Raw genomic sequence first — 22,586 nt, 5'->3', positions numbered from 1 at the left:
ACCCGCCGGGGTGCGTGGCGACATTTGCACAGATCCCGTCGCCATGGCGCCGGGGTCGAATCGGGACACGGACGCACAGAGAATAAGACCGTTAGCGAGCGACGCTAAATCTCGCTGTGGGGCGTCAGGAAGCGAGATCACATTCAAAAAGGCTGCGATCTTCAAAATGAGGCCGCTCGCGATTTGAAAAAAGGAGCACGGATGCAAGCGCTGGCATGTTCTCAGATCTGTCAAAATTAATCAATTAATCCACAAGTCATCAATTATCAAATTAATCGACAACTATTTGAATTATTGAGTAATCGTTTGGAGCCATTTTTAATTGAAAATTGTCAAAATCCTCTGATTTCAGCATATCACCAGTAATTTATGTAGTCCTTGATGGAAGAAGACTGATTATCTCAATAATAAAATTAAAAAAAATAATCGATTCTAAAAGTATTTGATAGTGACAGAACTATTCTCAGTCTAGAACCACACGGGTAGGCTATCATCTTGCAGGAGAAAAAAAAAAAAAAAAAAAAAAGTGACATTTTGGAAGCTACTAGGATTCCACAAACGATAACTGGTCTTTCTACCTGCGGCAGGGCGGAGCTGAGCTGTCTCTGCAGCGAGTCTCGGTCGTAGATGACGTCCTGCAGGTGCTGCTGGGACAGGCCCAGGCTCTCCTGCGTCTCCCTCAGCGTGTCCAGCAGGCGGTCTCGCTCGTCCAGCATATTGACCATCAGCTGCTCGAAGTGCGAGTCCGGGTCGGACGAGCTGCTCTGTGAGCCGCGCTGGCTTAGCGCCGTGTCCTCGCTGATGGTGGGCATCACCTCGCACATCATCTTGCCGCTGCGGAACAACAACAACAACAGTCATCGTTTGGTGAAAAATGCTAACAAAACAACATTGGAAGACTGTCATCTACCGGAACGTGCGGCCAAGATAAATTAAAAGAGGGTTTACTACTTGGTAATGACCAGCAAGTACTTTAGGCCCAACGAATTTTCTGAAAGAGGACGTCTTTTTTTTTGGACAATATGTTCTATGCAGCCCCACTAGTCTAAATATGACATTCTGATTAATATTACATTTGTGCAATATGAGCTATGAAGCAAAATGCAGCAGTTTTTATCCATCTCAGGGGGCGGCCATTTTGCCACTTCCTGTCGACTGAAGATGACATCACAGTTGCCCAGGGCTCAGGTAACAACCAATCACAGCTCACCTGTTTTCTGAAGCTAAGCTGTGATTGGTTGTTGATTGGTTTTTCATTGGTCATTGCCTACGCCCTGAACAACACTGATGTCATCTTCAGTCGACAGCAAGTGGCAAAATGGCCGCCCCCTGAGATGGACAGAAACGACTGGATTTTGCTTCATAACTTGTAATCCACAAATGTAATATTAATCAGAAAGTCATATTTACTAGACTAGTGAGGTCACATAACATTATTGTCAAGAAATTTTTAAGGTTGACCTCCACTTTAATGCATAAACTGTAAACAACACAACTTACTGCTGCCAAAAAGGGCTGTTGTCAAACAAGACATACGTAGAGATGGAAGAGACTTATGGTAGCAATGTTGGTAGCAACAAACTGATGTTACATTACAAGAACTTCAGGGTTCACTGATTTCATGTGCCTGACTAGTCTGCTGCCTAAAAGGGCTGTGGATGATGTCAAACAGCACGCTAACACTAAGTAAGAGGAGCTAAATGTCAGTCATTTATATAACGTAGCAGGAACAATGGATTTCTGACTAGATGACACCAACCAGCAGAGGATGAAGTTCTTCAGGCCCGAGTCATTTTCTGATCAATATACAGTATGTACGACCTAATACCACATCCTAAGTTGTTACATCACCTTGAGGCATTCATGGATTTCACAACTTGTCACAACCAGATGAGAGTCCCAACGAGTCAGCCGCCTAAAAAGGCTGCAGAGGATTTCATCCTAAGAGAATTGTTGGACTATGATCGCTTCTGAATGCCCGTCCCAAAATCAAACAAATGAGGCTGCAGCCTTTCAAGCAAATGCTAGCTCAACTGTCACGTTTATTACTAATAGTACTGACAGCATATCCAACGGTGCTCGCAACTGTTAGCAATTTAAACCCGAGAGGCATATTTGGTCTACATTTGGTGGAACCTTAGCCACAGGGAGTCTGAAGACACTCGTCATAGCGATGCTAAACTGGCAATCAAACACCAGGAAGGCTACGTTAAAATGCAGCTCTCGCACGATCCCCGGTTCTGGCCGGGCTATAATGTCGGGCCTGTGTCCCAGCAGGTTCTGGCAAGAAAGTGACACTCGCCAGCCAGCGTCCCTCCGGCTCGCTATTCAGCCGCCATCCGCTAACGTTTAAGCAGGACAGCGGGCCATCTTGTGGACCCTTGTTGCATTCCAAACGGATCCGTGGCTTGTGATTGGTGGACGGGTCGTATATCAAAACGGAGTTCCCGGTGAGCACATTCTTCCTGTTTTATGTCACCTGGGACAAGCGGGGTTAAATTACGTTTTTCTGCTACACGGGACATGCAATCACCCTTTGCCCTGTTTTTCAATAGGCAGCAGAGCGGCCAATCAGCGATTCTACGAGCTAACGCGCTAACATTGACTTCTGGATCGCATGTGAATAATACACCTCGTTACCATCCACAGTGGGAACAAAGCGACACGCCACAGCTAATTTCATCAATCACCGCCTGCTAATCTCGTTGATGACACTTACATTTGTGCACGTAGATAAGAGGCGGTGCGAAAAAGAAAAAAGCAACGCCAGCTTCAAGTGTACATCAAAAGGTGCCTCGAGTCCAGCCCGACAGCACGCCGCTGCCGCTTTGGAGATAAGCGGGAGGAAACAACGCAGAGCTCTGGATGTTCTTTAATGGCGCTTAGTCAAAATGACGTTTGGAGAGAATGCAAAACATCCAACGGCGGCCTAGACAGGCAGCGGAAGAAGTCTGTTGAGATCAAAATGCTAATTAAAGGCCACTAAAACATCAGTCAATCTTTCTTGCGAATTAAGCAAAAGATTGGCATTGGAAATCAAATGGTCCATGTTTTGATGTGCCAAACTGGTCTGCTGCCTCAGCGGCCTGTGTAAGAATTCAAACATGAAGCACGTCCACATCAAATTGTCAACACTAATTAAAGGGTGCTAAGTCCCAGTCTGTCTATACTAATTCAGCTAGTTGGTGGATTTTTTTTTTTTTTAAGCCTGTTGCCTAAATGGGCTGTGTAATAAAAACTAAGTATGTCAAAACTAACACTAATATGAATTAATAGGATATAAACAGAAGTCTATCATTGGAACTAAGCAAGAGATGTATATTATAAATACAGGGATTTTTGATAGTCGGCTGCCTAAATAGGCTGTGTAAGTTTGGCATGCTCTGAAACAAGATGAGCAAAATGCCAAAGCTAATTAAAGGGCTCCAAAGATCAGTCAGTCTGTCAGTAAACGAAATGAGGGATGTTGTTCATCGTAAATCAAGTGGTCCATTTTGTGCTGATCTGCCGCCTAAAGGGGCTGCGTAAGACGTCGAAAGTCGTCAAGTTCAAAATGCTAACACTCACTAAAGGCCGCCGAACATCTGCCAGTCAGCAAATGAATAGAAATCAATGATGGACCCAACAAGTCGGCTGCCTAAACGGACTGCGTGAGATGGCAGAACATAAAGTGGCACTCGGCGGAGCGCTTGGCGGCACATGTGATCATGAAATGCTTTGTGGAGTCCTCTCACAACATTAGCCACCATCATGTTTTTTTGGGTTTTTTTTCAGTGTGCGTGTGTGTTTATGAATGGACCGCACCAGATTGTAGAGAGCACAAACACACGCAGCCTGCCAAGAATGCAACCTGTTAAGTCAGTCCAGTTTGATACTATCAAATCAATTCCCATGTGGATTTGTCAATGATAGCTAACTAGACGTTAGCATTTATGGCTAGTCCTCATCCAAACAAGAATCTGACTGTGTGTGTGTTTAAACTAGATTACCCACAGTCCCTTGCAGTCACACTGAGCTTGTCATAAGGCTGGGGTTTGAGACAAAAATATTGGGACACGAGTCATCTATCAATTAACCAATCGGGGCTCAGTAAGAGAACACCTGTGTCCAACTTTGAAGGAAACAGTTTATGAGCGAGTTTATGTGCGTTCACCTGGAGGTGTCCCAATACTTTTGTGTGAGTGTCACAAAAGTATTGTGACATGTACAGTAAGTGACCATACAAAAGCATTTGAACTGGAAGTGTCCCAATATGTTTGCATCTGTGTGAAGCGGATTGTCACAAAAGAATTGGGACACACACAGTAATTTAAGTGTGTGCGTGTTCACTGCAAAATTGACATGTATGCTCACAGCTCTTCAGTGTGCTTGTTTAACGCATGTTCATTCATTAAAACAGCAGGACAGTGTGGGTTGATTATAAAGATGACGTCTACTGTATGCCTGCGGCCATTCACCCTCTAGTGCACGTGAGTGTGTGCTTAATGCATGCGTGTGCGCGAGTTGGTGGGGGGGAGCATGCTTGGCTATTGTCTCAAGTGCATTACATCATACCATCAAGCACCCCCCGCCACCTCCCGGCAATGTCGAAGCGCACACACGCACGCACACAATCACCTTGGCGATGTAGGTCAGGAGCGCGCTTACCTTCTCTGCGTGCGCGTTCACGACTCCGACGCTCCGCTTGTCTGCAGCTTGCGCACGCGCTTCCCAAATTTAAAAAAAAAAAATTTAAAAAAAAATCCCAAGCTGATCTCAGTGGTGCGTCCGCGCGGCGTGAAGAAGGCGCGGCCGGCGCGCTTCCACTGCCGCCGCCGTCACCACCACCCTCATCATCATCATCATCATGGTCACGAACGACGTGCCCACGACGACATGTTTCCGGTGTTGCTTCACGGAGAAGAAGAGCTCGAGGAAGAAGAGGAGGAGGAGGAGGCGAACTGGGAGAGACCATTGAGGGAGATGGGGAGGAAGAGGAGGAGGAGGGGAGTCTTAAAGTTGCAGCTGTGCTTTTCATCATCATTAGGGGGTGCCGACCAATAAGGAGGCAGGGGACACTTGATTAGGAACACCCCCCCCCCCCCAATGCAGATGCTCAAATTTGAGGTGTTGATTCAGCAATGGGGGCAGGTTTTAGTCTTACTGGCTCGCACAGGTGGTCAAAATATTAGGAACAGCACTTCTTTACCAAAATAGTAGTAACAAATATTTTTATCAAGCAGAAAGCACAAGAACTATTTTTAAAAAGTATGTAAATTGGCTTATTTATATAAACAAAATAACACATAACACAGAGGGTAATTTTACTTTTAAAATATGTTATCAAAAATTAGAGAAATTAGGGTTGGGTTTTAAAAAAAAATCAACTAATATCGAATCGATTCTCCTTTTTGAGCCCGATATCGATGCACAACACCATGAATCGAATATTTTCTTTTTCCCCCCCCGTAAATTCACAAGATAATAGACTTTTAAAGGCTATTTTTTGCATCTTAGTTTTTTTGTTGGAATTTATTGTTCACATGAATTTAAAATTATTTTCTTACATTAATGAAAGACCTGACTTATTGCACGTTATGACCATTCAGAATCTTTATTTACAATTATTGAATTATTTAAGCAGTTACTGCCTGTGCAAAATTTTATTTGGAATTTGTGTGTAGAGTTTTTAATCATGCCCTTGATCTTTAAGAAGAACTGATGTGCTATAATTAATCACTATCGATTGAATTGAAGCGAATCAAATCGAAACCGAAAAAAAAAATAAAATAAAAAATTGAGGAAATTAGAATCGATACCGAGCGCTAGTAGAAATGGTTTATGTTTGTAAAATATTTATTTTCAATCATGTAAGACACTTAAAAAAAATCTATATATACATATAAAATATAAATTAAATAAAAATGTTTGAAATATGTTTGTAAAATAATCGAACAATTACAACTATTTTAATGAATAAAAAATGGCTAAATACATGTAACACCACACTCACTTGTCTTCTACTTGTCGTGGTAACGCCCATCCATCCAGCATGCGTTTTCAGACTCTTCCCACCTAAGAGAGAAAACGCATCCAAAAATCAATACATTTAATTATTGACGTGCTTTTCAGCTTGTAAAGCAGGAAGTCTGACGTTGCTGTCCATGGTGCTGAGACCCAATTTGCTGCCATTGTTTGCTTACAGAAATTTCAACTACGTGGTTAACATAACCACTCAGCCGCCACAATAATTTCATATTTGAACCCGCTACTTATAGACGTGTTCAGCAATGGCGGATTTCCAGATGTTGTGTAGGGTAGAGCTCCTGTTGCATGCCGTCCTGATTGGCCCGAGCAGGGTTCCAGTTGCCAGGCAACCATGCAGTTGGGGCCGAAAGAACACAGAGGGCCGCTAATGAAGATTCCCCCCCCAACCCCCCTCCCATGCCTCACACGTCCTGCAGCTGCAGCTGCTGCACAGGTACATGCAGCTCAATGAAGGAAACTTCCTCCCCCTTCCCTCCTGTGCGTGTGGACAAGGCCTCCTCCCACTTGGGGGGGGACCTTTGATGCCTTCCCAATCGAAGCTTGTCCACATCTTTCCCTGGCCGAACGACAGATGGCATGCACAGCAAACAAGAGTGTCGATTGCCTCGTCTGATTGCCGCTCAGGTCACACAGAGGCAACACAGGTGTACCAAACATCTGCTCCAGAACGCGCTCGCACTAGAAGATGCTCAAGAACTGGGCACAATTCAAAACGATAATAAATAAAAATATTAATAATAATCATGACAAAAAAAAATCATTTAGTAAAAAAAAAGCTACAAGTAAATGTCAAAACAACAAAAATAAGATTCCAATAAATGCAAAAAAAAAAAAAAAAAAAAAAAAAAAAAGGTTCATAAAAGTTCCCATTTTGGGTGTATAAAAATACTTAAAATTGAAATTATTATTAAAAAACAAAAATAAAAGTAAGGTTAATTTTTTTCAGAAAAAAAAGACCAAATTAACAAAGATGTGTTGTTAAAACTATTAAAATATGACCCAAAAAAAAATAAAAAATTAACAAAATATATAATAGTGCTTCTCAGTTGTTTTATTTACTTTTTTTTTCTCCACTCACTCACAAACATGGTCTCCCAGGTGGGGAAGCGAACCCACGGCACCTGCACCAAAGGCAAGTGACGGCACCTCTGCAGAGAAGCTAATACTCCTTGCGCACTCTCTGAATATGAAAGCACCATTGCCACCTACTGGAGTGGATGTGCAATTACATTGTATTCTAGAAGGCAAATCTGCAAAGAAATCTGCCATATATTCGAGGAAAAAAACTGTAAAGAAACACCCCCATAAAAAAAAAATCAAAAGAAAAAAATTAAACTGATGTTTTGTTTTTTTTTGGGGGGGGGGGGGGGGGGAGGACTAAAGTTTGTAGCAAGCTCAAGCCTCCTTACGCATGTCGTCAGTATCATCAATAATTCAGAGCAGCAAGCAGGAAAGGATGGCAGCAGACAATTCCTCCCTCCCTCCCTGCTTCCCTTCCTGTTGTGTCTAAAGAACACGTCTGTCTGTGATGTTGGAATGAATGAGTCATCAAATTCATGAATTGTTGATTTGATCTGAAAGAAGATGACTCAGCAGGAAGTTCCAAGCCCCTTTGATGGATGTCAGCTGCACCAGAACGGAACAAGTCAGATTTTATGGGAACACATCTTCAATTATGGGCGGATTATTGGACTAGTGAACATGAGCTGAGCTTTGTAGTTTTTCACAGGGATGTTCACAAAACTATTAACTCCCATAAAAAATACAAAGAAAAAGTTCCCAGCTTTTAACAAAAAACTACAAGGTAAATCCCATTTCTTGAAAAAGAAAAAAAATACACTTCCGACCATGATAGATTCCCATTTTCCATATTGTGTGATGAACATTTCTACACATACCAGCCAACAGCCAACAGGCAGAATGTTCCGTAATGTGGATGGCGTTCCCTGGATTAGCCGAGCACAGATGCCAAAGGTCAATTGAAGAGAAAAAGCCTTTGTCTTTAATGCATTTTTCAAATGCGGAAATATTTCCTTTTTTTTTCTCTCCTTCTTTCTTTGAAGGGAAATTTTCATTTTCTTAAAAAAAAAAAAAAAAAAAAAAAAAAAAAAAAAAAAAAACAACCCTAAAAAGACATTTTAAGAGAAGATGTGGTCTAACTTTCTCAAGAATTTTGTGTGAATCTACAAAGAAATGTCCACTCCCCAAATTAACAACATACATTTCTCCCCAAAATAAAATCCAAGGAAATGTGGACAAAATGTGGCTTTGGTCTGTAATGTCCCTTTAAATCATCCAAGGCCATCTTAGTGCTACTCCACAATGGAGGCTTCGGCAGGAGGCGTATCCTAGCAACAAGAAGCAGGCCGAGGTGTTTGGTCACAGAGACGCCATGCAGTCTGGAAGTCAGGAGCCCCCCTTTAAAATGCTGCAGCTGCAGCAGCTCCATTGCCGCTGGTTCTTCTGGAACCAAAATGGTGGCGGACTGATTAAGCTTGACGGGTGACTGAAGAAAAGTACTGAGACGCCAATTTCAGATCTAACGTATTGGCATAATTATTGGGCCATGGGTCAACCAGAACGCCACAAGACAAAAATAATGGTTCAACCAAAATCAAGATTGAGAGCAGAACATTACATGAACATGTCACCATTTTCATATGGACAAAAGTATCTGGACGGACGCCTGTCTGACCACAGCACAACATGTGCAAATGTATTGGGACACTGTTTTTTGGCTCATAAACATGACTTTGAGCAGGACACACGATGGACATAAGCTATGAAAATGTTAGTGTGGCCAGGCCATTATATAGACAAACGTATTGCAACACAGGTGGAACAATATAAGGATAAATGTATTATGCTTGACTTACACTGTAAGGAGCAGCTGAGGTTGATCGGATTATTGCACTCCTGGAGCAAGATGACAGTTTTAGCCTCTGCCACCTGGGAAAAGACGAGAATTTGGGATTTAAAAACAAACAAACCCTGCTGCAAGAATTCACATGGATGTCATGATGAAGTCATTGCCGTTCATAGTTTGGACAACTCTGTTTCAGCAGGGTAACAAGATGGCGTCCACATGTCATGTGACCAGCAGTTGACCAATCACAGCGTAGTACTCTATGCTCAGCTCTGATTCATGAGCTTACGCTGCCCTCTTGTGGAGGAAAACTAAAATGCCGCAGCGAGCCTCAGCTCAGGTCAGGTCAGTGGATTCATGTGAGTTTACGCTGCCCTCATGTGGAGGAAAACTAAAATGCCGCAGCAGAGAAAAAAAACAAAAAACTGGAAGGTTCAAAACTTTGCGTGACTTTTGTTGCTTTGCCCACGAGACGCATTTGACAGCATGAATGCCTCGTTTTCACACTTTTGTGAAGGATTTAACTGACAAGATGACAGTGGAATGCAAAGTTGCACATGGAGGGCCAGAGAGGTCTCGCCTGGCGCGTTGTTGTTCTCCAAGTTTGTGCAGCTGCCTCCCTCCTCCTCCTCCTCCTCCTCCTCCTCATTTTTCTGTGTCACACACAAAAAGCAAAACTGTGCCCCAGCATTTAAACGGCCCGTTAGTGTCCGAGGCCTGGGGGAAAGCTGTGGCTTTGTTGCCCTCGGCAGTCTCAGGCGGGAGAGCCAATCAGTGAATGAGAAAGTTGGGAGAGGATTGGGGCGGGATTGCAAGTTGTTTGTTGGATTTCCCTGCATTTGCGTCAATCCTCAACGGACCTGGCAGAGCTTTGAGGATCGTTTGCGTCGAGTCAATCCATCGAGTGTGAGGTCAGTCAGCGTCATGAGGCAGAAGACGGAGGAGGATGACGGCGGTCATCGGCCGGAGGGCGAGACGGTGCACCTGAGGCGGGAAATCGGCCTGGTGCCCGCCGCGTCCTTCATCATCGGCACGGTGGTGGGCAGCGGCATCTTCATCGCCCCCAAGGGGGTTCTGTTGAACAGCGGCAGCGTGGGCCTCTCGCTGGTGGTATGGCTGCTGTCTGGGGTGCTCTCCTTGTTCGGTAGGGATGCTGCCGGTTAAATGTCCCTTACGGGCACTTTGGGATTGGGGTGGCAGCCTGTTTAGGCACAAAATTGGAATGGTTGGGTCTGACTAATTGCACTGAAATTTGTTATGCCTTTATTTGAACTAAGCGTGAAATGCTCACTTGCACTTGTTCCCTCATGTCATGTTCACTTATTTTCTAAGTGATAGTCAACGCTATGGAAAGATGTATAACAGATGTTGCCCCTTGTGGGAAAATGAAATGCATAAGGTCAGATCATGGAACGGAATTTACGTCTTCTGTGTTTCAGTTCCTGCTCAGTCAAAATGCTATCAAACCATCAGATTGGGGCTGCAGAAAGAACAAGATAGGGCTGGGTTTAAAAAATAATAATAACATTGAATAATCGATTTTCCGTTTTCAGCCTAAGATTCTAAAATCATGAATCAATTATTTAAATATCAAACTTTCCCATAAATTCTAAAGAAATTAGATTTTTAAAGGCCTTTTTTTTTTTGTATCTTACTGTTTTCTTGAAATTTACGGTTCACATGAATTTAAAAGTATTTTCTTAAATTGCACTTTAAGACAATTCAGAATATGTTTATATTTACTAATATTGATTTAGAATTATGAAAATATTTTCATCTCATCCTTGCTGATGTCAGTGTTTGTGTAACACTTAAGTGATTACAACATGTTTTACTTTCATTAATAAACTAAATTATTTGACCAGTTACTGCTTCTGCAAAATTTTCTTTGTAACTTAATATTTGTGGAGTTTTTACCATGTCCTTGACATTTAAAAAGAATTGATGTTCTATAATTAAATTGATATCGGATTGAACTGAAGTGAATCGAATCAGAAAAAATCGAAATCGAATCAATTGAGGATATTTGAATCGATAGTCAGCCCTAATGGAGGAAAGGCATGATATATGTTAATTGAACTCAAAACTATCAAAAAAGTTATGGACATGCAGTACAAACAGCTGCTATAATCAGAAAATCGATGCGTCTTCAACAAACCCCATATTTTATGTTAACTGAGAAGAAACCTGACATTGTCCAAAATGAGAGCATTTGGTACAAAACGTTTGCTTGCACATATGACAGCAAATGTTAGACATATGCAGTCATGCATTATTAATCTTTTTCCAAACTCGGGCAAAGTACAGAAAAACAGGCTGGTGAAGTTTGTCACAAACAACAATACTGACGACATGTATGAACGTTTTCAACACAAAATGAGAGTCGACATTTAGCAGCCAAAACTTGATTTGTCCAATGTAATCCCACAAGAAGTCAAAAGTGAGGTGTGAAGAATCTAAGAAGCCAAAGTCCTCATTATCCAAAAGACAAAGAAGACCCCTGCAGTACTATAACTGATCATGAAGTACAAACTGAAGATGAAGCGTGAACAAATGCTGCTTATTATTATCATGTGCCTTGTGATGTTGCCTTCACATTACAGGAGGCTTCGAGCTCTTCAAAATCAGCCACAACAAAAAAGATCTCACAATTCATGCTTACGGTATTTTGTGTTTTTAAGTGACTGCGGCTCGTTTGGCCAGTTCGTAACGGCTCTACGGATTTGGTTGCTAAGAATGCAACAATGCGTAGTGATGTGTGTGTGTGTGTGTGTGTGTGCGCCATCAGGAGCGCTGTGCTACGCTGAACTGGGCACCACTTTCAGCAAATCGGGGGGTCACTACACTTATCTACTGGAGACCCTGGGGCCACTTCCTGCCTTTTTACGCCTGTGGGTGGAATTCATCTTCATGAGGTGGGTCTTTTTTGTGGAATGGCGAGCAGTCAGAGTCAACTATATGCTATGGATAGAACCCCATACTGGGCATTTTGATGAATATTGCTATCAGCTTTTTTTTTCTTCTTTCAAATCTGATGGCTGGCTGATAAAAGATAAAGCTAAAAAAACAATTTTAGTCTCAGCAAAGTATTTATTTAAATTTTCGGTTAATGCTGGTGACCCTGGGAACCTTCCAAACCTTTTGTTTTTGTTCAACATTAAAACAAAATTAAGTTATTTTTTTTATTTTTTTTTATTTTTTTGGCTTTACGAAAAACAGAGCCATGGCAGTTACTTCTTTAAAGTTTACATTTAACTTTTAAAACGTACGGATAATAACCTTGGGTGCTCCCTGAACATTTTTTTTTAGAAATTTAAAATGAAGTATATTTTCTAAGATTAAAAAAAATAAACTTATACATCTTGACAATGATTTTTGCTTCATTTTATAGATGAGCAAATAATTGTCACGACCTACTCCAGCCTGACTCGCTAATGCTAAATGGCACCGCTAACTCGCGGCACTTTTATCCCTCAAAAGAACGGCTTTTCATACAAAACCCTTCAGGAATGTATAAAGAGAAGCATCTTAACATTACTCACCAACATATGCTCTTCTTTGCTGCAAAATAATTACTTTTATTGGCAAAACTTGATCGTGACTTTTTCCTTCTACTCTCTAGTGTAGCTACAACTTGCTGTATATCAGAATGTGCGGAACCACACTGCCCTAAGTGGCCAAATAGGGTACACCATGAACAGCGTTCCCAGTACACAAACAAGGGCCAGGCAGTAAATAAAATTGATTTTAGGACATTTTCATTCGATTCTGAATTGTTCTAAATGATAATCACGATTCTTATGAAAATTGACTTTTTTGGCACAGTGTAATAATGAAAGTGGTGATGAAATCCTCCTGATACATTGTACACGTTTTCTCCAGGCCGGCCGTGGCCACCTACGTGTCACTAGCTTTCGGCCGCTATGTGGTGGAGCCCTTCTTTGCCCCCTGCGAAGCCCCCACATCGCTCATCCGACTCGTCAGCCTGCTGGGAGTGAGTAAGTGCCCCCACTTTCCACCACCTTCCGAGCCAACAATGCTGTTCCACTTTTTTTCCCCACTCACCGCTTTTTATGTCCACAGCCTTCGTGGTGGCCATCAACTGCTGGAGCGTCACCATGGCCTCTCGCACCCAGGTCACCTTGACTTTAATCAAGACCTTCGCCCTGGTCCTCATCATCGTGCCTGGCGTCATGGCGCTGGCCAAAGGTGGGCTACGGAAAGAGGAGTGGGGTTGAAAGACTGAACTAGAGCTGTCAAAATCAATCGATTATCAAATTACTAATTATTTTAAAGGGATACTAGGCCATGAAAAGTTAATATTTTATTCAGAATTTTAAAAGTTCATTATTTTTCATGTACAATTAATACTTTTAAAAACTATTTTTTCCACTTGCTGTCGACTAATGATGACATCACCTGTGCTGAAGAAGTAGTTAACGACCAATCATGGCTCGTCTGTTTTCTGGGTTTGGTCAGTAAACTGAGCCACTATTGGTCGTTACCTACTTCTCAGCACAGGTGATGTCATCTTCAGTCAACAGCAAGTCGAGAAATTACTTTTTAAAAGTATTAACTCATTCATTCAAACCCAAAAATGTGTAAATGTTCCCAAAAACATATGTATACGTTTATTTAGTATTTTTAAATGCAAGAGCATACAGACGGCTTTGATGCAGCTTCTGACATGAAGTAGTTATTACAAAAATTGGCCAGCAGGTGGCAGCAGAGTATAAGAGATCAGCCAGAGCCATGTTGCAACAAGCTTTTTGTCAGTGTTTTCACCAGGAATGTGAATATTAATGAAACTAAGCTATATTATAATGCTAATTGATGCAAAATGAAAGCAGATACAAATATACCCCCCCCCCCCTTTTATTTCATTAGGTTCCATGTTTTTATAGAAATAGAACACAATATTATGTGGGTCTTGCAAAATCAGTCAAAATCCAGTAAAACAGCTGGGAACAAAGGGGATTGCTTCAGTGAAAATGGCTTGGTGTGAGTTAATTGTACATGAAAAATAATTAAGTTTACCACATTAATTATAAACAAAATACAAACTTTTTACTGCTGAAAATGGCTCAATGAGTCAAGTATCCCTATAATAACCGAGTAATCATTTGGAGCCATTTTTTTCATTTAAATTTGTCCAAATCCTCTGATTTCAGCATAACAATAATAATTTCTGTAGTCCTCGATGAAATAAGACTAACTATCTTCTGTGTTTAATCCAAATAAGACATTTGCAAACCTCTGTTTTTACTTTGGAAAACAATGACCAAACTGGTAACCTAGTACATCAATTCCGCCTTTTGTTTTTTTTAAATCACGATACGAATACGAAGTATGAATTAAACACCAATCACTGGTTAATAAACAGTAATCGGGAGGAATAAATGCTTTTGTAATACACTTTAATGCAAAATTAAAATGAATTCCGATTAGTCGACTAATCAATTTAATAACATTAATTAATTCTAAAAATATTCGATTTGGTGTGGTTCTTCTCTTGTCAGGGAGAACGGAGAACTTCCAGAACGGCTTCGAGCTGGAGGCGTTGACATTGGACAGGTTGCCGCTGGCCTTTTACAACGGTCTGTATGCGTACGGAGGATGGTGAGTGCGAATTAAACAAATGAGCTTGTGACGTGATATCATAATAAAGTCAACACTCAGAGCGGAACTCCTCTTAGGTTTTATCTCAACATGGTCACGGAAGAAATCATCAACCCAAACAGGTATTTCTCACCCTCCCACGTACGTCAGTCGAGTTTGCGGGAAAGCATTCCAAAGTGTTACGCTGTGGCCTCAGGACCATCCCGCTGGCCATCACGTGCTCCATGGTGATGGTGACGGTGCTGTACGTGCTGGTCAACGTGTCCTACTACACGGTGATGACGCCGGACGAGCTCCTCGTGTCTGAAGCCGTGGCTGTGGTCAGTACGACGACGCGCCATCCACAGCCGATGGAAAGCCAAGTCGAAATGAGGCCTGTGCAATTCATCAGAATTCAATTACAATTTCAATTATTATACTCCACAATTACAAAATTGTCAGAAAAAAAAGATTATTAATATTAATTTTGAGTTGTTTAAAGGGATATTTGACTCATTGAGCCATTCTCAGCAGTAAAAAGTTAATTTTGTCTTTAATTAATGTGGTAACTTCATTATTTTTCACGTACAATTAAACCTTTAAAAAGTCATTTTTTCTATTTGCTGTCGACTGATGATGACATCACCTGTGCTGAGGAAGTAGCTAACGACCAATCATGGCTCAGGTTACTGACCAAACCCAGAAAACAGGTGAGCCATGATTGGCCGTTACCTACTTCCTCAGCACAGGCGATATGATCAGTCGACAGCAAGTACAAAAAATACTTTTTAAAAAGGTATTAATTGTACATGAACAATAATAAAGTTATCAAATTCATTCTGGACAAAATATTAACTTTTCACTGATGAAAATTGTACAATGAGTCAAGTATCCCTTAAAATTTGCACCTTTTCAAATTTTGAAATGACAAATTTAATACATTTTGATTCATTCAAAAGGAACCTGCATAATTAGTGTTTCAAAGAATTTTATTTGTCTTAATAATTTTTACATTTAAACATTTTCTTGTTTTTGTTTTTTTTTACCAAAAATAAATGATTGTCCTTATCATGATGTCAATTGCTAAAAATAATTGTAATATTTTCTTCATAATCAAGCAGCTAGTAGAAATTAGTGCTGTCACTATCGAATATTTTTAGAATTGATTAATCTATCTTTTATTCAATCGATTATTCTTATTCATTTTAATTTTGCATTGAAATGTATTAATCAGTCTTCTTTCATGAAGGACTACAGAAATCAATGACCAATTACTGTTGATATGCTGAAATCAGAGGATGTGGACAATTTTAAATAAAAAATAATAATTTCTCCAAACAACTACTTGATTATTATTAAACCCGAAGCTATTTGTCAGGCTTTTGCCAAAATTACATACCAAAAATAAAAAAAGGATATCTCTGGAACCACAAGGTCTATTTGAATAATTCTTGTGTCATATAATAAAAGGAACACGTGTGAGATTTGTTCAGATGTGTAAATGTTAGTAAACATGTTCCTGCTTAAACATAAATGAAGATGGCACAACGCACAAATGATAATTAAATGAGTTGGCGTTTGAGCTGTGTTTGGGGCATGTAAAAATGTCTTACATATTCTTGTAGCTCCAGTTCTGGAGCTTAATTTCATGTGTGACATCATTATATTCTTCAGTTCTCGATTAATTTGATAATGGTTACTTTTAGATTAATTCTGGCAACTCTAGTAGAAATAGTGAAATTTTAAGTGTTACTCTGAGTTTCCTCACCGCAGACATTCGCCGGCCGCGCGCTCCAAGGTGTGTCGACTGTCATTCCCCTCCTGGTGGCGCTGTCTTGCCTGGGATCCCTCAATGGGGGTTTCTTTACTGCACCCAGGTGGGCCCTTATTGATTGTTTACAATAACAGTGCAATAAGAATTTAGTCTCTTACCCAGAAGTGAGCACATGTTTGAGCACTAAAGCCACATTTGATGAATTTGATTAAATCGACCGATTACTTCAGTCTGGAGTCACATGTTGCTCTTTAGTCCCTCTCCTATGGCTCCCTGTGGATCTCTAAATAAAATTAATTTTAAAAAATGCATATTTTTTTTAGATAAAACATTCTTTAAACGAATGAATGTACGGTACATAAAAATTAATAATTAAAAATAAAAAATAAAAATGTCAAGAGTTCAAATTTGTAAATTATGAGAAAAAGAAAGACGAAAGGTAGATGAAAGTTTTTAAAATTATTTAAAAAGACCAAAACATTTATTTATTTATTTATTTTTAGTTAGGAAGGTTCCAGCTGACAGGAGCGATATACTAACACTCGAATTAGCTCTTGAATGAGAGATAGACAGATATGGCAAATATTAGTAGTCAAAGTTTTTTTCTTTTTTGGTGGTGTAATATAAACGTCTAGAAAAAGTTGTAATTAGCAAACTTTTAGGGTGAAAAAAAAAATCTAAATTAATGCAACAAATATGACCAGACTTGTATCTTACCAATGCTGAACGATCGCTTGTGTTTCAGGATGCTGTTTGTGGGGGCCAGAGATGGCCACTGGCCCCACATCTTCTCCATGATTCACATCCGCAGACACACGCCGCTGCCTGCCATCTTGTTACTGGTAAAAATAAATAAATAAATAAATAAATACAAAAATTTGCTCAGTGATGAGAAAGTCAGGCAGCATGTGACGTGTGTTTCAAACTGCGTTCCAGTACCCGTTGGTGGTGCTGATGCTGATCACCGAGGAGATCCAACACCTGATCAGCTTGGCCTCCTTCGCTCGCTGGTTCTTCATCGCCTTGGCGACGCTGGGGATGCTCGTGCACCGCTACCGCTTCCCGCAGCTGCCTCGGCCTTTCAAGGTGAGTTTTACGCAAACATTAAAAACAATCGCAACTCGACACAATCCAGCCCTTGTTTTGTCGGCAACGCCGACTCACCAATCATCTTGGCAGGTCCCCCTAGTCATCGCCGTCACCTTCACGGCGGTGTGCTTCTTTATCGTGGGCATGTCGCTCTACTCGGACCCCTGGAACACAGGACGCAGCTGCGCCCTGACGCTGACCGGAGTCCCGGTGTACTACGCGACCGTGCACCGCTCCCGACTGCCGGCGAGATGGACACGCCTGTTCAGTGAGTTGCACCTCACATCTGACATTGATGAAGAAAATGTGTTACCAGTTGGCACAAAAAAATATATATATAGTATTTCAATATCTCCCTATACTTTAAAATGAGCCCCATAAACTCACATTAAAAGGAAAATTCTCTTCTCGTAAAGACTCAATGGGGGGCAGCCATCTGCCTCGACTGGACGGACTTGGAGACAGATGAGAAATGGCACACAAAGTAAACGTAAGATAGTGCATAAAAGTCTTAGAAAATGTGTGTAAAATACATAGTGACAAACTTAAAAAAAAGAAAAAAAGAAAAAAGCAGAATGCACAAATATCATACGAGTTAAGGGATTTACATAAACATCACAGGAAAAAAAACACAAACCAAGTCAGTAAAACAGAAAAGTTTGCAACACACACAAAACAAAGTTAGTAAAATACATAAACACAAGAAATGAGGTAAAATAGAAAAAACGCCACAAAGAAAAAGTTAGTACAATGCATTATTGACAAACTTCAGACAAAAGTTAAAACATTAAAGAAAATGTGAATAAAATAAGCACAATTTGGTAAAATATATAATGGAAAAAAAAAAAAAGTTTCATTTAAAGCGTTGAAATACAGTTTTCCCTCGTTTATTGTGGGTGTAACGTTCCAAAAATAACCCGCGATAATGGAAATCGCCGATAATTAAAAAAAAACAAAAAAAAAACAAAACAAAAAAAACATTCCTGTTAATTAATAATTACACATTTTTTCATGTATTATGTTTTTTTCATTTTGGTTTTTGAGTGATTTTTACTTTACTATAATTTTTTTTTCATTTACATTCATTTTTTTTTCATTAAAACTATGGGGTTTTTTTTCACTTATATAGCACAGTATATATTTTTTTCATTTATTATGTTTTTTCGTTTTGGTATGAATTATTACTTTATTATAAATGCTTTTTCATTCTTCACAAATGTTGTATGTTCTTTTTTCCATTTATATCCGCGATAAACGAGGGAACACTGTACATCAAACTTTAAGGTTGTTAAAAAGGAAAAAAATGAAACTGTTACCAAGACAAACAAGACAAAAAAAAAAAAAAAAGTTTGTGACATGTAAGATAGAAAATGTTAGCAAAAGTTGAGGCCCGCCAGTCAAGTTCTGTGTGACTTCTCCTCAGATTACTGCAGCGAGAAGTTCCAGATCCTTCTGGAAGTGGCCCCACAGGAAGTGAAGACCTACTGAGGACCAAACTATTTGAAATCCATCCAGACGGCGTCACGTCATCATTTGTTTTTTTGTTAGACGGCACATGTAAACTCACAGAAGAAATATTTCCACATCGTTTCTTTCAGCATTAAGCAATTAAAATGTTTGAATAAACGTAAGCGTAAAGTTGTGTTGTGTAAGTCACCACCAACACGTTTATTGTTCCACTGTAGACTAACAACACAGATGGCAGGAAGATTTCCTGCATTGACTCTTGAATACTAACACAATCCTATTGCGAGTCACGCCACATTGTGCTTTTTTTTTTTTTTACTGTGCTATTCTTTAGGAATAGCTTATTGCCAAACAAACCGCTGTGCATTCTAAACCCCAAAACGTAACATAGGACCCTCAAAATTAAATAATAAAATGTGCAAATCAATATACAAATACACAAAGATATTTGTCTGAACCAAAAAAACAAAAACAAAAAAAGTGTCAGTGAGGCAGTTCTTCGAAAGGACAAAACCAAAAAGGCATTCAGCTGAGCAGACGTGAAGTTCAAAACGAAATGTTCAACAAATGTTTTTTTTTTTTTTTTAAGTCTGTTATGCAAAAAGAAAAAAAAAGAAAAAAGAAAAAGTCAATTGGGAAGATGTCATGGTTTGCAGTGTGAACGTGTGCGAGTGGACTACGTGAGCTGGGGGATGATCTCCGACAGGCTGATGTCGGCCAGGTCCAGGTCGTGGACGTCGTCCAGGCCGAAGCTGAGGTCCACCAGGATCTTGCTCAGGCTGTCGTTCATGGTGTCCAGCACCAGGCCCTCGGTCAGCGAGCGGTTGGTGGGCGGGGTTCCGCCGCCGCCAGCCAAGGGCATCTCTCCTGAGCAGGCGCTTGGCCAGCCAGGGGAGGTGGAGGTGGCGTCGGAAAAGAGGGCCCAGTCCTTGAAGGGGGTCCCGCCCATGCTGAAGGTGGTGTAGTCGTGCAGGGGCGTGCGGGCGGGGCCGCTGGGCGTGCGGATGGGGCTGAAGTCCAGCACGCTCTGACTGCCGCTCTCAGCCGCCGCCGGCTTGCTGGGCGTGGAGGAGGCCAGGCGCCGGCCCGCCTTGATGGGGGTCTTGTAGGAGTGGAGGTCCGGCTCCGCATCCAGCCAGGTGGACGAGGTAGCGATGCCGGAGTCCCCGTCTGAGTTTTGCGAATAGACCAGCAGCGGTTCTTCATGATGCGAGCAAGCGAGATGCTGCTTGCGTCTGGAGCCACCGGCTTGTTGCCTCCGGGCGAGCGCCTTCGGGCTCCTGCGCGGGACGCTTCGGCACACCCGCTCCTCCTTCAACTCCACTTTCGACACCTTTGCCCGTAGAGCTTCATCCTGCAAGAGTGCCCCGTCCTGGTCACACACACAGTCACCACACCTTCATTTAATTTATCTGCTGTTAGGGAAAAAAAAAAAAAAAAAAGTTCGAAACTGAACGCTGTTAATAAATTCCGGCTTTCCCCAAAACGTATTTGAAAGCGGACATGAGGCCGATAACCGATATTGGAAGTCAATATTAATTTTCAGGAAAAAGGGGGGGATAATAGTGGTGTCAATTTTTTTTTTAAATACAAATGCCAATATTGACTTTGTTGTAATGTCTTATATTGAACAATTTTTCACTTTTCAAAATGTAGTTTTTTGTTTTTAAATCTTAGACAGAAAATATACTAAACTTCTAAAAAAAAAAAAAAAAAAAAAAAGTTCAGGGAGCTCCCAAGGTTATCTTAAAAATAAATGGAAATACCATAGCTGTTTTTTCCCCAAAAGTTAAAAACAAAACAAAACAAAAACTGAACTTAAATGTCCACATTTCTTTGTTTTAATGTCGAACAAAAACAAAAGGTTAAAGGGATCGTTCGGATTTTTTAACATGAATCTCAATTCGATCCTCACCTCCCGTGTGTGCGATCAACACTGACTTACCCCTGACAGCGTTCTGTGACACGCGTTCTGGTTCGGCGTTGGTTGAGAGGAAAATAGTCCAGCAAGCTGGCTGGGGTCTCGGAAATAAAGCGTTTTTCTTCTAAAAACTATTTGTTTTCAAAAGCGTGATACATTTCCATCACAATACTCTTTCCTGAATAAAGTCAGACGCCATTACGGCCAGCCACTACTTTTCTGTTCGTTCGTATCACTGCGCGGCGCCCTGTAGAGCGCTATCCGACGCACTACAGCCAACTAGCTGATACTTCCGCCGAAAAGGCAAACTTTATTTCCGAGACCCCAGCAAGCTTGCTGGACTATTTTCCTCTCGTCCAACGCCGGACCAGAACTGGTGTCACCGAACGCTGTCAGGGGTAAGTCAGTGCTGATCGCACACACAGGAGGTGAGGATGAAATTGAGATTCATGTTAAAAAAGCCGAACGATCCCTTTAAGATTCCCAGGGTCACCAGCATCTCTTATAAATCTAACTGTAAATTGAAATAAATATTTTCCTGAACTTAAAATGGTTTTAGCTTTACCTTTTATCAGCTGTCAGATTTTGTAGGAAAAAAAAAAAAAAAAAGACCGATGCTCGTCAAAATCCTCAATAGGCAAATTATTGGTCTATCCCTAGCGGAAATATGGAAATGTGCCACCTTTGGAGCGCTTCTGCGCCGCTTGGCTTTGCGGGGGCTGCTGGCGGTGTGGTGGGCGGGAGCGGGAGGGCCCACCGAGGCGGACGAAGACAGACACACGGAGGCACTGAGGGGGCACTGGAAGGGGACCAGGTTGGAGAGTGGTCGGGGGAGAAGAGGTTTCATCTGCTTCGCTGAACCTCAGAAGGAGAAACGCAAATGAAGTTAACACGTTTTTCTCTTCTTTAATGTTTGCCAACTGAACTTACCAGAGCCAATAGGTGATTTCTTGGCAACAGGAAGTGTTTGCTGCTTAAAAAAAAAAAATAATAATAATAAAATACAAATATCAACAACAGACACAGTACAGTTGTAATAGCCATAAACAAACAGGGATGGGCAATTCCTCCATTTTAATTTGTTGGTAGCACTAATGGAGGCCAACTCAAAACTTCTTCATGCTATGTTTTGTTTAATGTTTGTGCTATTTGGAATAATTAAATTCCTTATAGTTTAATTTTAATACCATTTAAAAAAAAAAATCAAATAAATTCCTGTTTACACGTTTTTCTAGAGGATTTTTTTTTATATTGGAACAAATAATATTTTTATTTTTATTATTTCCCTTGAGTTTCATGCAAGTTCGTGCTGGAGGAGACCGTTTCAAAGCTTGTTTGGTAGCAGGAGAAATTAAGAAAATCTCAGAAGAGCAATAAACAAATAAAGAGCACAACTTGTTTTGTAGTATTATGTATTTGCTTTTTCTATAAACAAAGGTCAAATTGGTTAATTGGGATGTTTATGAAATAGATCTTTAAATTGAAACATATTTTCCACCCCTAACTTCTGTGAATCCAAACAACTGCAAATCCTACTTGGCAAGGAGTTGACGGGACCGGACGGGCAAATGGCGCTGCCACCGGGTTACAACCGGGCTGAGAAAACAACATCAATGCTTTTTAAATAATATTTTTGTTGTTGCTTTTTTTTTTTTTAAGATAAAACATCTAATACTGATGCTATGTAAAGCAGTGCCTTCTAAAGTGTGTCAGACCGTGTACACCTGATCCAGTGTGAGCCCTCGATTGGCCTCAGGCCGGATGGTCCAGAAGGAAACTTTCCTGTCGGACGTCATCTTTCGCAGGAACATTTTATGCATGGAGAGGTTATGGCGGACGGAATT

At 40.8% G+C, this 22,586-nt stretch overlaps 3 protein-coding genes and 1 long non-coding RNA gene across 22 annotated transcripts in view; 1 reads left to right on the top strand and 3 right to left on the bottom strand.

Annotated features, from left to right (window-relative positions):
- The window catches only part of ppfia2 (PTPRF interacting protein alpha 2), a 43,977-nt gene extending 37,940 nt beyond the window's left edge, over positions 1–6,037 (bottom strand). For 2 of the 8 annotated variants that reach the window (XR_013278997.1, XM_077499778.1), the window contains exons 1-3: positions 5,993–6,032; positions 4,648–4,940; positions 579–834 (exon numbers count right to left, since the gene is read on the bottom strand). Coding sequence is in view for 5 of the 8 variants with exons in the window: in XM_077499778.1 (XP_077355904.1) it covers positions 579–827 (249 nt within the window). In the remaining 3 variants the exon portion in view is untranslated. Of the gene's footprint in view, positions 1–578; positions 835–4,647; positions 4,954–5,992 lie in introns of those variants that run through there. The other 6 variants (XR_013278999.1, XR_013278998.1, XM_077499775.1 and 3 more) reach the window with 6 other exon arrangements.
- Positions 6,038–9,671: 3,634 nt separating this feature from the next.
- On the top strand, positions 9,672–18,980 carry LOC144003490 (cystine/glutamate transporter). Its single transcript, XM_077499812.1, has 12 exons — positions 9,672–10,037; positions 11,682–11,808; positions 12,776–12,891; positions 12,977–13,102; positions 14,413–14,512; positions 14,590–14,634; positions 14,709–14,832; positions 16,265–16,368; positions 17,011–17,107; positions 17,202–17,351; positions 17,445–17,622; positions 18,778–18,980. Exons 1-12 carry the CDS (start codon positions 9,818–9,820, stop codon positions 18,840–18,842), a joined length of 1,452 nt encoding a protein of 483 aa, XP_077355938.1. The 5' UTR covers positions 9,672–9,817; the 3' UTR covers positions 18,843–18,980.
- On the bottom strand, positions 14,699–17,076 carry LOC144003495 (uncharacterized). The gene is made up of 3 exons (XR_013279002.1): positions 16,983–17,076; positions 16,260–16,375; positions 14,699–14,887 (listed from the first exon to the last, which is right to left on the bottom strand). It is a non-coding gene; the product is annotated as an uncharacterized LOC144003495 (long non-coding RNA).
- The window catches only part of foxm1 (forkhead box M1), a 13,236-nt gene continuing 9,192 nt past the window's right edge, over positions 18,543–22,586 (bottom strand). For 5 of the 12 annotated variants that reach the window (XM_077499795.1, XM_077499794.1, XM_077499786.1 and 2 more), the window contains exons 5-9: positions 22,458–22,586; positions 22,279–22,338; positions 21,673–21,715; positions 21,425–21,603; positions 18,543–20,193 (exon numbers count right to left, since the gene is read on the bottom strand). In XM_077499795.1, coding sequence (XP_077355921.1) covers positions 19,498–20,193; positions 21,425–21,603; positions 21,673–21,715; positions 22,279–22,338; positions 22,458–22,586 — 1,107 coding nt within the window. In that variant the 3' untranslated portion in view covers positions 18,543–19,497. The remainder of the gene's footprint in view (positions 20,194–21,424; positions 21,604–21,672; positions 21,716–22,278; positions 22,339–22,457) is intronic. The other 7 variants (XM_077499790.1, XM_077499788.1, XM_077499787.1 and 4 more) reach the window with 7 other exon arrangements.

The sequence above is a fragment of the Festucalex cinctus genome, chromosome 16 (assembly GCF_051991245.1).
Source record: "Festucalex cinctus isolate MCC-2025b chromosome 16, RoL_Fcin_1.0, whole genome shotgun sequence".
NCBI lineage: Eukaryota > Metazoa > Chordata > Actinopteri > Syngnathiformes > Syngnathidae > Festucalex > Festucalex cinctus.
The sequence above is the reverse complement of the archived record's forward strand: the minus strand, read 5'-3'. Positions and strand labels throughout refer to the sequence as shown.